Raw genomic sequence first — 16,951 nt, forward strand, 5'->3', positions numbered from 1 at the left:
TGTCTCCTCCCTCAAAATACTTTGATTTCACCCCTAGGTAGTCAACAGAACATACTGAGAAACCTTTTATCCATAACTCTGAATATAATTATATTAATTCAGAAAATTCAGTTGTACTATACAAGGTTTATAGTTTATTTAAACTTTCCTAACCTTGCAAAAGCACTGGAATAATATCCTCTGCTTCCAGATGTTCCGCCATAAGTTTTCTTAATGTCTTCATGAGTTATCTAGGGGAAAAGATGGCACATAATTTTCCTTATTAATTACTTCATCAGCTACAGTAGCATATCTAAGCTGCAATATTAATTATGGGCTACACTACAGGGCTGATATAAGCTATTCTCTCCACTTTAGCCCAACCCCCATCTAATGTCTCTAGGCAAATGCTGTGGCAAGTCCGCACAGACCCTAACCTGCAGCATGTGGAATAAACTACAGGACTATCTTAAGCCAGTCTGCCACAGTCCTTTCCAACCTGCAATATAGAGAATTAACTGCATTTGCTTTGGAATTTGAACGGTTTTTTGAACTGCAGTCTTCATGATTCCCTACCCCAAGCCTGTCAATATGTCCCACTAGCTTACGGGTGGTGCCATTATAATTACATGAAAGCAGGCACTATGTCTCAGAGACTGGAAACCGAATATAAGACAATTAACTTACCTTGCTAACATGTTGATCATTGAAGCTGTACCATTGATCATCAGTGAATGATTTTATGCATGCATAGTAATGGCCTCCAGCTGCACTTCCCGAATGGACCATGACAGAAAACAGTTCATATAATAATGAATTCTGTGAGAAGGTAGAAACAAACATATTGTTCAAAAAAAGGCTACAATTAATTTTTTTGCAGGATTATATAAAATTAAATTTTAAGATTTGTTCAAGTTTGATAGTATCTTTCCTGATTAAAGCAACCATGCACTAAAAGGTTAGTACTAATACTTCAAATTTATTCCTTAGTAGTTACCACACCATTAAGTAACTCCTTTCAATGTTTAACCAACATCTATGAGTATCTAACAGAATACTTCTGGAACAGCACATTTCAAAAAATTGTAGAATTTTTTCAGATTATGACCCTGTCCTCTAACATAGTTATAATACCATCTAAAAACATTTTAACCATTTCTCTTCCTTCACCAATTTATTAGTATAGTAAACAGCATTCAATTGTGGTACTGACGCTGAAGACAGCTTATGAACCATTTCTAATATTTCACACACATTATTCCAGCCAGTTGTATACCACGTTTTCTGGACAGCAGCTAGTTTTTATATTGATTTAGGCAGTGGCGGAGCTTCATGCTCCGGCACCGGGGGGCAGAGAGCAGGCGGGGGTGGGGCTGGTGCGCATCCTAGGGGCGTGGCGCCCAGTGCGGGCGGGGGCTCTGCTGTGATGACACCCCAACGGGATCGCACTGCTGGGAGCAGTGCACTCCCCTTCCTCTGCCAGTGGATGTATGGAAGCAGCCCCAACCTCATAGCAAACTGGTAACCTTTAGCCAATACTGCTGTTCCTCCTCCTTGCATTCACTATATGAAACAACTAATGGTCACATCTGAGGGAAGGAATTTTCCTAGATTGAGTAATGACTTTGCTATCTCCACATTATGTATATCATGTTTTATGTAGATATCATGAAGATTAGTGCTGCCTTCTGATCCAAACACTACAATTTTGACTTGACCATACATTTTATTCTACAAACATTAGGCAGTCATGAAGCCATAGTCATGTTTTCCTTCAGCATTTTCAACATCTGACAGGTCAGTTTTACACCGTAAGCTTGCAAAGGGATTTGGCATCAAATATCGAGTTTCAATCGAAGGAAGTAATAGTCCCGCTCTATTCTGCCTCGGTCAGACCACACTAGGAGTACTGTGTACTGGGCACAATTTAAGAAGGATATTGACAAGCTGGAATGTGTGCAGATGAGGGCGACCAAGATAATCAAGGGACTGGAAACCAAGACTTATGAGGAAAAGTTGAGGGAATTGGGTATGTTTAACCTGCTAAAGAGGAGATTGAGAGGAGATATGATAGCAATCTTCAAATATCTAAAGGCTGTCACGTGGAGCATGAAGCTCCTCTTCCAGAGGCTGGGACCCAAACCAATGGTTTCAAGTGTCAATAAAGGAGATTCCCACTAAACATCAGAAGAACTTTCTGACAGTAAGAGCTGTTCAGCAGTGGAAGAGACTCTCATGGGAGGTGGTAGCCTCTTCTTTCTTGGAGTTTTTTAACCAGAGGTTGGATGATCTAGTCAAGATTCCTCTACAATTCTAAATTCTGGAATATGTATTATTCATGGATAGCATAACAGAACTCTCTCAATAAGGCATACATTTTAAAAACATGATCAATTATTGGGTGGAGCAAATCACACATAGCCACTTTTACAAGGTACCTTTTCACTGGCAGCTTTTGAAATCCTTTCAGCAGCACTATTGCTTTCCAGACATATTCCTTCATCAACCCCATCATCATTTGAAAAATCATTGCTCATCTGATCACTATGACAACTCCCTTCATTCTCTGCGCCACTGTCAGTGCAGCTTTCTGTTTGAGGAGACTTCTTAAAAATAAGTAACCAGAAGCAGTTTAGAAAATATTAAGGACCTATACATCTGATGAACTTTGTAATGCTTGTGCTGTACTCTTGAATACTACAAAAACATTTGACACATTCCTTAAGATTTCTTATGCTTCAACATAAAGAGTTCCATAGACCCAATCTAGTTCAAAGTACTAGGATTCAAAGTTCAAAGTACAAATGTGGATTCCCAAGGACTCAAAAACCCCCAAATATGCATGAACAGAGGCAGGGGAAATAGGTTTGACTGCCTATCCTCATTCCTTGGACTACCTGCATACATGTGTACATGTAGGGGCAAGGGAAAATAGGGCATTATAGATGCCCATGGAAACCCTCTGCGCATGGTTTCATTGTCTGTTCACTGACCTCTGAACTGTTCAATTGTAACATAAAAATTTAAAATAAGCTGTGGTCACACCTTAAGGAACAAATTTATCGTGGCATAAGCTTTCGCAGAACTGTGTCATAATAAATTTGTTAGCTGCTAAGATGTCGCTACACTTCATTGATTTTTCTACCCCCTTGGATAAAGGCACAAGACAAGACAATAATAGCCTTTTGCACAGGAGTCAGCAGAAGGCAGATCAACTCTGAGGACTCTGTACTCTACAGCAGACTGGGAAGGGTTTCTAGTTGTTTTACAAGAGTAACAGTAACAGCTAAAAGGCTGCCCCCTTAAAAAAAAATCCCTGCTGAAATGAAGAAATCTGGATTTTTGGCATGAAAGATTGATGAGCTGAAGTCTGATATTCAGGCCAGGAATTTTATTCTGTATGTGCTCAGGGTTCCTCTGTTCCTTTATTCAAACTATATTCCTACATCCATGGACCACTATTTTGCATCTGGATCCTGTTGGTGGACCTCAAGGTAAAGCACAAAGCAGATTTAACTTCAGACAGCTCACCTCACTGGTTACAGCCAGTGGTGTCTCTTTGTAATCTAAGAGCTTCTGAGCCAGCGGAGGTAGCTTCTAGCAGAAGTGTGGGGGGGGGGGAAAGCATTTTCTGCCATTTCCCCCTCCATCTTGCAGCCCCTCTGAGAATAATCTCCAGAGGGCTGGGAGAATCTTCCAGAACAAGAAGGTATTTGTGGGGGGGGCAGGGCAGGGTGGCAAATATCACTCTTCCACCAGTGAATCTCTTTGATGGACTAAACATGCAAGAAGTACCAACTTGGTTCCATAGTCAGGCCTAGATATATATGTTTAATGGGTGTTTTCATCTGGGATTGAAAATTTTAAAAACCAGGTATCACAGCAACAAGCCAGTGTTTAATGTTTAGCAAGAATTTCAAAAGGGGGGAAATGATATGTTTAGGGCTTGACACTGGGAATGGATTTCAAAATGATTTTTGTTTGATACTCAGGCCAACAAAACTACATTTGAGAGATAAAGATAATTCTTAAAACACAACCAGCATGCAGCTTGTTACCTCATCTTCAGTGTCGATAAATGAACCCATGTCTAGCTCTTCTGGAAATGTCATACGGTCATTAAGTTTTATCCTGTGCATAGTGGTGTAATCAAAGTCAAATCTCTTTAGCTGCAAGGTCAGCAGATAGGGAAAATGCAAAAATCGCAAGCCCTGAAAAACATAAGGCAAAAAAAGGAAAAAAGATATAAAGGCAATGATAAATATCAAGGATATATATCCAGTTAGTCCAGAGTTCTATCAAAATGCATTCATTACCTTCCTTGCATCGCATTTCTTCTTGCACCGTTCACAGAAGTACTGATTGGGGCCATCAAGGATCTCAGGCTGAATGAAAGCATGTAAAGCTTCCTCCTAATCAAGTGGGGAGGAAAAGATAAGCAGCTGCTGAGACAGATAATGTGGAACTGTGCAACAAGCAAAAGTTCATTTAACAGGTGATTTAATATTTTAAAATAATCTCCATAAACAAATTAAAAAAGCAGCTACTGGGTTAGGGAGGAAAAAACTCAAGGGTAAACAACTTTTGCATTCTACCTTAGGTAAGCAGTCAAATCATGATCAATAACACATCACATTTTATTAACAAATTGATGGTTCCATCAGAATTAAGTTTTGTGAACAATCCAAGTCTGTTATCTTGCACATGACATTAAGCCACAGTGGCACAGTCAGCAGTTTCATGGCCTTACCCCCCTGGTTTAAAGATGGCCTTGATCTTTCAGGAACAAGTGCAAAATTAAGCAGAGGACATATTTTAATTTAATTCTGCTCTGTCATTTCTTAAAGGTATTGTCATATTAATCTGAAATCTTAAGATTTCAGCTCTGCACATAGCTAGGTGTATATTAAGTCCCATTAAACAGAATATGTATATTTCAGTGTATCAACTGCCAACAGCCTAACTTTATATCATTGTATGGCTATATGAGAGAGGTGGCTTATGCTTGCAATTTTTCAAACACAGATTAAAAAGCTCCCTATATGGAAAAATGTGTGTGAACTGTCAGGTATGAAAGCAGAATAAGAAATTCATTTTTCTGATAAGGCTAAAGCCACAGAGGCAGCTACCCAATGGAGTAGAATTTACTGAATTAATCAATGGAACAGTGCTTTTTTTCAGGGGGTACTGAAGGGTACGCAGTACGAGCACCTCTTTTTTTGTTGTTAAAAGTGTGGCACTTATTGTAACAACTTCACAGTGAGTACCTGCACCTCTTTTTCTAGAAAAAAAGCACTGCCATATACCATATCAAAAGAGAATATAACCTACATTTAAATTCTGCATAAAAGCAAAATATATTGAAACCCCAAATAATACAGAATGTTTAAATTGTTACTAAAACAAAAAATTGAAAATAGGGGGAGATAGATTTCGCAGTTCTAAGGACATAAAATCATTCTATCAGTTGTCTGAAATGGATTCCAAATCCCTTTCCCTGAGGCTGGAGGCTTTTGTCACAAAGGAGACTACTTTTCATGTCACATAGATTAGTCCCTTGTAGTAAACTTTTTTTTTTTATTCTCTAATTTTTCATGTTCCTTAGTAAAGGTTCTAATATCGGAATAAAGCTGATATTCAAAAATATAGTGAAGTAAATCCTCTGGCGCTGCTGCCCCAAGATGCATAATCAATTTTGGGCTGAAAAAAACTCTCCAGTTGAACAATTTATTCCATCTGCTCAAATGGAGTCAGGTACAACTTTCTCGTTTCAAAAAAACTTCAGATTTATTACAGGTTTCCCATTCTGCATGAACCACTGTTTTGGCAACATTGTGTCCCTGATAGTTTTGCAGTGTATCTACTATGGGTGTGATTAGATCATTCAATAAATCCTTATAAAAAGGTGCCACTGTTAATGGTAAATAAATGCAACAAGTCATTGCTCAGCTTGGCTCGTTCCAGCTAGTTGGTACCCTATATCTGTGACTCATTAAGAAACACAGTGTGGACTTTTCTGAGGATATGGAATGCTTAGATGTAGGCAACAGTGAAGCATGCCTCAGTACTTGACTCTTGGGTCTTGGTACCTGAAGAAATGCCTACTCCCACATACCATTGTATTTCATATGCTTTGTAGTTTTTTAATTGTTGTAAGTCACTCCAAGTAATAAAAATGTATAAATTTGACTATACATTAATGACCTCCTCCAAGGGCCTCTCCACAGTTTGAGGTAAGGCAAGTGGCAGCAAGGGACAGAGCATTTCCAGTTGCAGTGTCCTGTCCCTGGAGGTCCAGGAAAACTCCCTGGTGCCAAAAAGATGGTACTGCATTTTTTGCCAGTAGTCAAAGGCCTTTTTATTCTCCTGTACTTTTAGTATGTTTTTACAAGGATCTTATTCTTTCAGTGGTTTGATTATATCTTTGTATTAGTAGGTTTATCACTATACACACACCACTCAGAAAATGACAGCTGAAGGGTGGTACAGAAATCCCTTAATAAAATAAGGTAATGTTTCTGGTTTGAGACATGTGTGACTACCTCACAAATGGTGCATGCACAATAGGTATGTTTTGAACATATCAACTGGAAGTCCTTAGCATAGGAAATTAAGAGAGATTCTTATTTTTTCTCAGTGCATTATTCCCCATTTCTCTCTTCTTCCCAATACTATGAATAATATGGGGGGGGCGAATTATGAGTTGTATGAAACAACTTGTCAAAAATGCTGAGCATATGACCTGTTAGTTTCTATTTATGCCAGCTGAGTCTTTTATTCAAAAGTAACTAAAAAATATTGAGACACAGAGCTTGAAAGCTGACAGAAGGCTGGGCTCATGAATTCTAGAAGCACCTTCACTGGTGAAGGTAAAATCTGAAACACCATTTGTTATGTTGTAAAATGAGTAATTTAAAAGCAGATAAGGCAGAATTTTTAAAAGTTCTGAAAGTCACTTTCTCTCATGATCAACAGCTGTCCCCTGATTTCTAAATAAATAATAGGGGGCTTAATGGGAGAGAAAACTCACCAATTGCAAAATGGCTGGTACACAGCTTATAAGATTACTATCTAAAGCATGTTGTTTGATGGATCCCACTTTGGGAGGAGATCAAGGATATGGGAAGGTCTTCAAAAAGCCTCCAATTCATCCCTTCTCCCTCCATTTCTGAGAGCTCAGAGAAGCACTAAGAACAAACAGAACAAAGGTTTTACAGCCCCAGCTTTTCCACATGAACAAAAATTCTGTCATTGTTGATAGAGAATAACTCTTTAGAAAGGGACTGTTCTTCAAACCATAATGGGGAAGGGTAGGGGGAACTACTCTACTTGGCTCCTCTGCACCGTTGGTTTTTTGTTTGTTGTTTGTTTGAAAAATTGTACCTAAATATTGCAGAGTACAAGGAAGTATTTTTTTAATCCGTTATAAACGACAATCTTTGCATAGAAGGCAATTACTATGAAGTGGATTACAGATTTTGCAGTTTTGACTCTATAAAATATAAATCAATCTGAAGCAAGCATGCGTATCACCTGTACAAAATATAGATTTTTGGACTACAACTATGACCTGCCAATAAGGCCATTCAGGGAACAATTGCTGAGTAGAATGCTTAAGTAATCTGCACCAAAACAGCTGAGGTATTTTTTTCCAGCAACATCTTATTATGTGGGAAGCAATTAGTCAGATATAGAAATATGCAGTACAACAGAATGTGTTACATCTTTTTCATTAAAAAAAATGGCATGTGAATGATTGACAAAGTGGTTATGTAAAATTTATGTAGACTGTGTGATGTGCAAGTCAACAAGGAACCATACTATTATATAGATCCATATCTATAGATATAGATATATATACAGATATAAACAAAAACAAGTGATGCTCCTATGGATCTTCAAAACTTGAATGAAAAAAACTCATGAATGGTAATGCATTATTTAATGACTTTAGTGCTTACCAAAGAGGAAGTGATGCTCAAAGTAATTTTAATGGGATTTTTACCGATCAGTTTTTAAAAAATATGTGTTATATTTGACTGCTGTGTATTTTACTTCTTTCTACAATTTTCTATAATTTGTATAATTACAGGAGGTTGGATTTGATGATCCTCAGGGTCCCTTTCCAACTCTACAGTTCTACGATTCTATGCTGCTTCTGCCTTATATGAATGAAACTGAAAAGTATTTTATAAATACTATTTCTACCAAAATGTCTCTATTAACTAGCATAAGTTGGTTTTCAATGTGGTTCTGAGTCAAGGAAAGTCAAGAAGAAATTATAGAAAAGTCAAACCATTTAAAATTTATTCTAGTAGTTAGATCCCATGTCATGGTTGGCCTCCAAAGGCTCCTTTCAAAGCAAGTTAGCTTTGGGGCCAAGAAAATGTTGATCAATAACATCATCCACTGAATAATTCACAGCAAAGTGTGTCTGTGACTGCATCCTTCCCTTCCCAGTGTTCCCCTAAATTTGCTTTAGAGTCTTGGTGGTGGTGGTGGGGCTTTCAGAGCAGAACTTGAATTGCATGGGTAGAAGAGAGAGGTGATGTCCCATTGCAGAACCTAATGTGACACTAGATCACCCAAAGTACTTAATTTCTCATATCACTATCAAGGACAAGGAGATAGATTAATATTCGCAGGAAAAGCCAGAAGCTGTCTAGTCAAGGCTATTACTGTTGAATTAAATAGGATTTACTTCTAGGTTAGTGGGATAATATAATGTCCTAGATGTTTGATCTGGAGTTTGCTCCCACTGGTGACACAACTCAAGGTTTTATTCAATATGCTACTGATGGCAGAAAAAAGGGGGAAGAGAAATGTAACAAATTTCCCCTTCCTCCTGCAGTCACCTTTCATACTAACTGAGGGTCCCCAACCCTGCTATTCAGGGCAAAATCAACAAAAACCACCTACTCACCCATTTTGCCTGTGGAATTCCTTAGTTGGATAAGAAGCCTTCCAAGAATAGAAGGAACTTTACTGTTCATGGGAGGCAACATCCAACCCTATGTTCACTACACTTCAGCTGCACTGAAATAAAAGGGACCACATACAACTAACAGGCTGCAGCTCAATATCCACTTACAGGAGAATGCCTGGGAAGTGGGCTTGCTTATGAGTAAAAATGTCTAGGATTGCACTGTTTTATCTGCATCCACTGACTTTCCACTTTCATGGAAGTTTCATTACTGCCAATATCTGCTTGTGTAAGATTACCAATACTTCTTTAAGTTTACGACTTTGAACTGTTGTGTTTCCTAACAATTTTGTTTTCTTGCAAACACATAGGCAAAGAGCCTAACTTTTCTATAGAAATGCTTCCAGGTGCTTGTAACAAAATTCTGATTACTATTAATTTGCCATGTGAAGCATTAGAACACATCAGCCTTACTATAGTTACTGCCCTTAAAAACTCATACACCCCGCCCCAAACAGTAAGACAATTCACGTGTAAGGAATGACATCCAACTGTAGGATGAAGTAGGAGCAACAGACAGCCAATCCAGCCACCGAGTTAAATTCAAAGGATTATTTAAATTTAAAGGATGATGGTTTCCTATTGTAAAATTTAAGTTGCTAACAAAATTAGTTCTCTTTCAAAGATTACATATATCAATCTATCTGAAAAGTAGGGTAGATTCAGAAGTAGGGTGGAATGCATACTAGAGGCTAGAGGCTAGTATGAAGTGCTGTGCACAAAATATGGCATCTTAGTTTAATTCTGGCTTGGTGGTGCAGCCTACCAGCTACAAATAGTGGTCCACTAGGAACTGTTTTTGCTGGGCACTTGGCACAACCCCCCCCCGGGTGATTTTCAATTGTCTGGAAAGTCACAAAGTATGACTGGTGAGCTTCTATCACCTTGCTGGTCTACAGTTTATGTAGAGCTGGCACAATGACATTTGTACTGAAGCAGTTTATAAGTAGTCTCATTTGCATCTTTCTTCCATGGTACCCAAAGTGGTGTGTGTAAGGTTTCTAGTCAGTCTCCCATCTGACCAGACACAAACCTGCTCAGCTTCAGCATGGCTGATGAAGTATGTGCCTTCAAGACAATGGCCTATTTTAATCTTAAACCACCACCTCAGCTTGGGAAATATGCTTTTGAAGAAGTCCTTTGGAAAGCTTGATTTGGACAAGGTCAAAATAGAACCTAGACTGTTCAGTAATGCCTACACAATGCCACTACCATGAAGCTAAGGAAGATGATTCTTTAGTATTTTTCATCCTAAACCCTTTTCTGATGTGTGAAGCTGTAAGCTGCACTTAATCTTAAAACTAGATGGGATTGCAATATACTCAAAGTCTGTACAATATTAATGCAAATGCAAGAGTTCCATAACACAATTCTTAAATATGTTCTCCTCTATAAACAAACAGTAGCAGCACAAACTTCCCCTTTTAGCATTTTCTTCAGATTTGTATTTGGAACCTGCAAATCATTAGCTTAACCAACAGCAAATTACTGATTGTTTCATAAGGTTTGAGCAATTAATTTTTTTAAACTGCTCTTCTACATGGCCTTATATGGAATACAACAAAGCTCTTGTTGTTTCTTCAAACACTGAAGCTTTACTATAAGGCAAAAGAAAACAAAATGGGAGACCAGAATAGTAAACTAAACTATTTCTTCAAGTTACAAACAGACATGGCAATTAAAGGTTGAAGCCCCAATAGCTGCCAGTTAAGAAATTTAATCTCTATTTTGATTTGCAGAGTCAGGAATAAACATTTGGATATATCTTAAGCTTGTAATTTCTCTCAAAAATCCCATTTACCATAATGTTATTAGAAATTTCAAGTAAAAATCCTTTGTAGTGTATAATGGCAACCACTGACAAGACAGACCTTTTCTTTTTGCCAGGAATTGACATGTTTTCTGTTACTTTTATTAAAAAAATGAGAGATCACTTACCTCTTGGCTAGAGTTCTTTGAAGGTAGTATCCTCCTTAGATTCCCTATTTTGGGTAGTGCCGCCTGTGGCAAGTCCCTCAGGAACTGACTAGCAAGATCTAAGAGTTTTACATTCCCTTCCACAAGCCCTATTAGCGCATGTGTTGATCCCATTATGTGATTGATATGACCTTTGAGCCCACTGCTTACTTATCTGTGGATCAATGGAGGATACTACCTTCAGAGAATTCCATTTAGAAACATGCGATTTTTTCCTTTCTCCAAAAGCAAGTATCCTCCATAGTTCCCAACTGCTAAAGACTAGACAGCTAAAATATTTTCTACCACCAAAATAACCAACTTTGCAATACAATTCAGGAAAAAATATAAGAGAGCTTCACTAAGTGGAGCATCAACAGAGTTTCCAACACAATAGCTTTAGAAGAACCTCAACATATGATAAACTTGATTCTCATGTGCAGATATTCATGAAAGAAACAGATGTTGTTTCAACCAGACAGAATAAGAGTTGGTATCTATGCAACTTTCCAGTAGTTAATATTCATGCAAAATGCACATCCTGTGATAGTTAATTGACTTAATTTTTTATCTCCCACCTCAGAGAAAGCATTTAAGACAGTAGATCTTATTACAACATTTTTAAAAATACACTAGAGACAAGGGGAATAGGTGCCTGTTAATTAAAAAGATGACTTAATGGTGAGCTTAATACCAATCAAAATAGGGAGGCATTCAGAATAGTTCTATTTACTAGATAATGTCACATTTATAAGCCCTTAAGTTACCCAACACTCTGCAGTAAAACTGCTGGTGGGTGTGGAGCGATTCTGTTCCCGGCCCCTATGTATGTTGGCAACTCACACATAATCATGCTCCGCCCTGCCCCCATGCCCTCTTCCAGGTCCAAAAGGACCCACACATTGGCAATCACACATCAATTGGACATACTTAAAATGGCTGCTGCCTGTATATACTAAATAGCATGATAAATTTAACAATACATGAAAATGGCTAAAACTAAACAAACAATTTTCAGCTGTTTGGTTCAGTTGTTCTGGGGTGGGCAGAAAGCATTTATGGTTCACTGGCCAGAGTGTTAAGAAAGAGGAAGAAGTTTTCCTTCTTGTTTCATCTCCAAGAATAGTGTTCCATCAGAGCAAGAAGGCAAAGCTTTCACAAATGTGCTCCCACCAAGGAGTGGGAGAGGAGCAGCTTCTCCTACACCAGCGCTATGCTAGGGAGCAAAAGCGCTGCCAAGTAAGCAGGTACACTGCTTGTTTGCTCCTCCCACTGCTAAGTGTGTGTGTGCAAACACTTTCATGTGGCCTTCAGAGTAGGGGATGGCAAACCCTTAATGTGGTCTTTGAACTGGAAAAGCTTAGTCAAACCAGTTGATTTTTATTATGTCCAGCATATTATTATAAAGGTAAAGGTAAAGGTACCCCTGCCCGTACGGGCCAGTCTTGACAGACTCTGGGGTTGTGCGCCCATCTCACTCAAGAGGCCGGGGGCCAGCGCTGTCCGGAGACACTTCCAGGTCACGTGGCCAGCGTGACAAAGCTGCATCTGGCGAGCCAGCGCAGCACACGGAAACGCCGTTTACCTTCCCGCCAGTAAGCGGTCCCTATTTATCTACTTGCACCCGGGGGTGCTTTCGAACTGCTAGGTTGGCAGGCGCTGGGACCGAGCAGCGGGAGCGCACCCTGCCATAGGGATTCGAACCGCCGACCTTTCGATCGGCAAGCCCTAGGCGCTGAGGCTTTTACCCACAGCGCCACCCGCGTCCCAGCATATTATTATACTTCTGTTCAAAACAAATGTATATGCAAATGTATATGCAAAAACTATTCATTTATATTATCAAATGTGATGGGGTCACCTGAATCACCTACCACACCATAAGGAAGGATTTTGTAGAATAAATACCTGAAGATATCCTACCTACTTGGCCTATTTTCTCATGACTCCTCTTATTGCTGTTCATGTTCTCTGCTTTGGATTATCCCCTCACAACATGCAAACACACCCACACACAGCACACATGGAAATCTAAATTAGAATTCCATACACATTCCCTTTGCATATATGACACCTCTCACTAGTTTAAGGAGAACTACACCAAAAATATGGCTCACGCCATCTCTTATTCCTCATTTCAAAAAGTTTTCCTTTCTGCAGTAAAACGAGAAACTCCTGTTACCACCACAAGCAGTTGCTCTATTTTTATTACAATTGTCAACAACATTAACACTTTTTAGATATTAATAAAACAAACACCTATCAACATACCAAAACAGAACTAACACTAAATCCCAAAAGCATTACAAAAAAGAGCTTAATAATATTACGGTAACCATTAAATCACTTAGCTGAACTTCCCTCTTAAACATGCACCAGTAGGACTCATTGAAGGGTCAAAAAAACTTCTAGAACTTGCTAGCTGGTTTACTGCACAAAGACGGACAACCCAAGATGGAGTATCTAGGATGATACTTACCTTTCAAGAAAGTGATACCACTGTTGCATTATGTATGTAATGTGTGCATAGATGCATTAGCATTCAGGTGAGCAGTACACACCACGCTTGCAAAAGCCTGGTTGGAGCCATAGGGCCGAATGACCAACGGAATATCCAGGTATGTATCAATCCTCCAACTCTCATAGCCGCATTCCAGACATCTTACATAGTCCTTCAGCTTGCCTTGATAGAGCTGATTTATGAGATCAGCCTGCAATTGAGAAAGAATTTAAATATTTCAGCAAAGCCAAAGGGAGACAAACAAGATATTATCTTGCTTTATACAATATTCATTCCTGTGGCATTTAAAGGTATTCATATTGAAATGCACAGGTAACACTTTACAGGGATAAGACAGAAGTTCACAGTGTGTGAAATCTGCCAATACCTTTTGTATCTGTCAAGTAAGAGTGTTCTTTTACTAAAAAGCAGAGCATACTCTCATTTCCATCTAATTTTATTACAATACACTGGTTATTCATCAAAACAGAAAATAAACCTACTCACAAAGCTCAGGGCAGGTAAAATGTTTCTTTCTCCAATTAGTCTTAATAGCATCTGATTTGGCTCAGAATTATTTCTTCTCTAGCTAAATCTAAGAGCATGACTTTCACCATACCATCTCAATGTCTTTGCCGAAGTTAGCATTTGAAATGTGGTCCAACGCAACATTATCTACTTAATCCATTCTAGCTAATATTTCTAGTTCAAGTAGCATGATATTCCTCTTTATTCCATTTTTTTTAAGAAGAGCCAAAACTGTTACCTGTTCTGTTTGTTTCCATTTTTGTTCCAAAGCATCAAACATGACTCTACAGAGTTCCTGGACATCATGCTGCTGCCAGGCTGTTGGAAAATAAAAGTGACCTTATTGTGTCGGCTTAGGCAGACATCTACCTACAGAATGTTGTTAACCTGGTTTACACGCACACACACACACACACACACCACAATTAATTTGGGCAGAACCTTTTATGTAATATCAAGGCAGACCTAGATAGGTGGATTCCCTTCACAGTAAACTTATTCTGTTTAGGATTCTGCTAGCTTTGGGGTGGGTCAAAGGGTACTAGCAGACAAAGTCATACTCAGAGCAGACTCACTGAAAGCAGCCAACTTATTAGCTACAATCATGACTAACGTTAATCATGACTGTTCAGGGAAGTTTTTAACGTGTGATATTTTACTGTATTTTTGGTTTTTATGGAAGCCGCCCAGAGTGGCTGGGGAGGCCCAGCCAGATGGGCGGGGTATAAATAATAAATTATTATTATTATTATTATTATTATTATTATTATTATTAGTGCACTGATTTTGTTGGGTCTACTTGGAGTACAGCTTAGCAGGATATTATCACTCAATTTCTCCCATGTGCAACACTTGGCTAAAAACTAACCATTCTTTCCAAGCATGTTCATATTTTCAAAAAAACCACTGGACATTTACAACAGGAGTTTGGGGGTCCCTAAAACCTCTGGAGCAGACTTGAGATGCATGAGGGGCTGCACAAGAAAAGAAGGGCAGTTCTGCGGCACAAATGTCTCTTGCGCAAGTACAACAGCAGTGTTTGATACAGACCTAACACTGCAGAACATACACTTTGGACTTTAACAATACTAAAAAGAACTGTAAGTTCTGCTTCTAACACACCTTTTATTTTAGCATCAATAATTTATTTTAGTTCATAGTTCAAAAATAGAGTTTCTAGGAGATAAAAAGCAATGAGGCACTGAACATATAAAGTTTACTTCTGTGAATTCATTGTAACAATTCAAAATTGCAAATAGGAATTCATGTTTGCATGGAACAAAAAATAAAAGAAATACAGTAGTCACCAACACCCCCTCTGCCTACTAGATAATGCAGATACTGCGTAAAATGAAACATTGTCCAGCCACCATCAGAATGGATGCTGTCGGCAGAATGAATTCCTACTCCCCGCCCCGTCCCTGCAGCTCCTCTGCACCCATCAAAGCAAATCTGGGGGGAATATGTCGGCTGCAGGGGGGGGGACGTGGAAGGGGAAGTCCACTCATACAATATTAGACTTCACCTACTGAAAACAAGGTTTAAATTTATCCAAGAATCATTATAAAGTAGCTTGACTTTCTTCTGCTATCCCTGGAAGCATCTAGGTGATTACCATGGTCACCAAGATTCTGGACTAGATAATCCAGCATGTGTTCTTAAACAATGTTCGTAAAAACAGTAGAAAAGCTTGCAATGCCTATATCTTTTAGAGCATTCTCCATTCCTGAGAAAGTTGAATCACTTTTTTTAAAAAAAATCCCACACCTCAGAAGATTAATGTACTCTCTGGGATTCTTTCTATGGAACAAATCCACATTCAACACAGAATGTCAGTTTATATCTAGCCTAACAATTACACTAAATTTAACCAAGCAATTTGTCTTAATTACCCTCACTACTATCCCATCCAAAGCTTCGTGTAACATCTGTTGTTTCAATTGCTCTCTTTTTGCTGGTCTGTAATAAAACAAATAGCCTTTGAAGCTGGTAAGGGATGCTGGTCACTGGATCTTCTTCCGATTCTTCAAATTCCCATCTATTAACAAAAAGGAGGGGTCTTAGTAGGATCAGGCAATTAAGTTACAACACATTTAAAACAGATGCCTTCTTAATGTACATTTTTAGATAGAGATCTTCCTTGGATGACAAGCTGATGTAAAATTGCTGTTCAAGGTGCAAATATGGAAAACCCGAAATCCTAATTCATATGCTTAGCATAGTCTAATATAGAACATAAAAACAACTTTTAAGAAAACATGCGCAACAATTCTTCAGCATTTAATGTTTTCATCAGACCACTTTCTATAAAGAAGCATTATGAAACATTGCACACTTTTTTTATAAAACAGTTGTTTTCCAAAAACACTGGTACCTCGGTTTTCTAATATAATCCATTACGGAAGACCGTTTAAATTCAGAAACGTTCGAAAACTGAAAACTCAATACGGAAAACTCAATATGGAAGCCACATGGCATGTTTAACTTCCGAGGCGTGTTTGAAAATCGAAGCATTTACTTCTGGGTTTACAGCATTTGAAAACTGAAATGTTCATCAAAGAAGAGATTTGAAAACCAAGGTACCACTGTATACCCATTTGAAAATGAAATTAATAAAATCACAAAATGTGAACTCTCATGAATTCTTGCAAATACTGTTATAGGATTAAACACTGCTTAGAACAAGAGTGGGGAAAGGGAGTCCCATCAGTGAGTGGAATCCTGACCTCTGCAGTCATAGAACCTTAGGCCATTTTGAGAGGTAAGCAAAGCCTCCCACCTGTCAATCACCTGACATCAAGGGCAAGGCTTAAGTCAGCCTACAGAGGAAGATCCTTTGCATTGCCAGCTTCAATCAAAGCCAGAATGCAAGGAGTTATTTATGCTTATCGCCAAATGTGGGGAAGTTGGCTGTGATTTGTGGGTGAATGGCCTAGCAGGCCAAATTGGGACGTGCCAAGTTTATTTAATGTTGCAGGTCAGAGGCTCCCTACCCCTGGCCTAGA

The 16,951-nt window shown here is 38.7% G+C and overlaps 1 protein-coding gene across 3 annotated transcripts in view; it reads right to left on the minus strand.

The window, feature by feature from the left end:
- Nucleotides 1-16,951, minus strand: part of USP47 (ubiquitin specific peptidase 47) — a 48,111-nt gene that overhangs the window by 14,187 nt on the left and 16,973 nt on the right. For 2 of the 3 annotated variants that reach the window (XM_053391034.1, XM_053391054.1), the window contains 8 exons: nucleotides 15,839-15,984; nucleotides 14,185-14,264; nucleotides 13,480-13,629; nucleotides 4,296-4,391; nucleotides 4,038-4,190; nucleotides 2,418-2,585; nucleotides 667-798; nucleotides 154-230 (listed from right to left, as the gene is read on the minus strand). In XM_053391034.1, coding sequence (XP_053247009.1) covers nucleotides 154-230; nucleotides 667-798; nucleotides 2,418-2,585; nucleotides 4,038-4,190; nucleotides 4,296-4,391; nucleotides 13,480-13,629; nucleotides 14,185-14,264; nucleotides 15,839-15,984 — 1,002 coding nt within the window. The remainder of the gene's footprint in view (nucleotides 1-153; nucleotides 231-666; nucleotides 799-2,417; nucleotides 2,586-4,037; nucleotides 4,191-4,295; nucleotides 4,392-13,479; nucleotides 13,630-14,184; nucleotides 14,265-15,838; nucleotides 15,985-16,951) is intronic. The other variant, XM_053391044.1, reaches the window with a different exon arrangement.

This window comes from Podarcis raffonei, chromosome 1, assembly GCF_027172205.1.
Source record: "Podarcis raffonei isolate rPodRaf1 chromosome 1, rPodRaf1.pri, whole genome shotgun sequence".
NCBI lineage: Eukaryota > Metazoa > Chordata > Lepidosauria > Squamata > Lacertidae > Podarcis > Podarcis raffonei.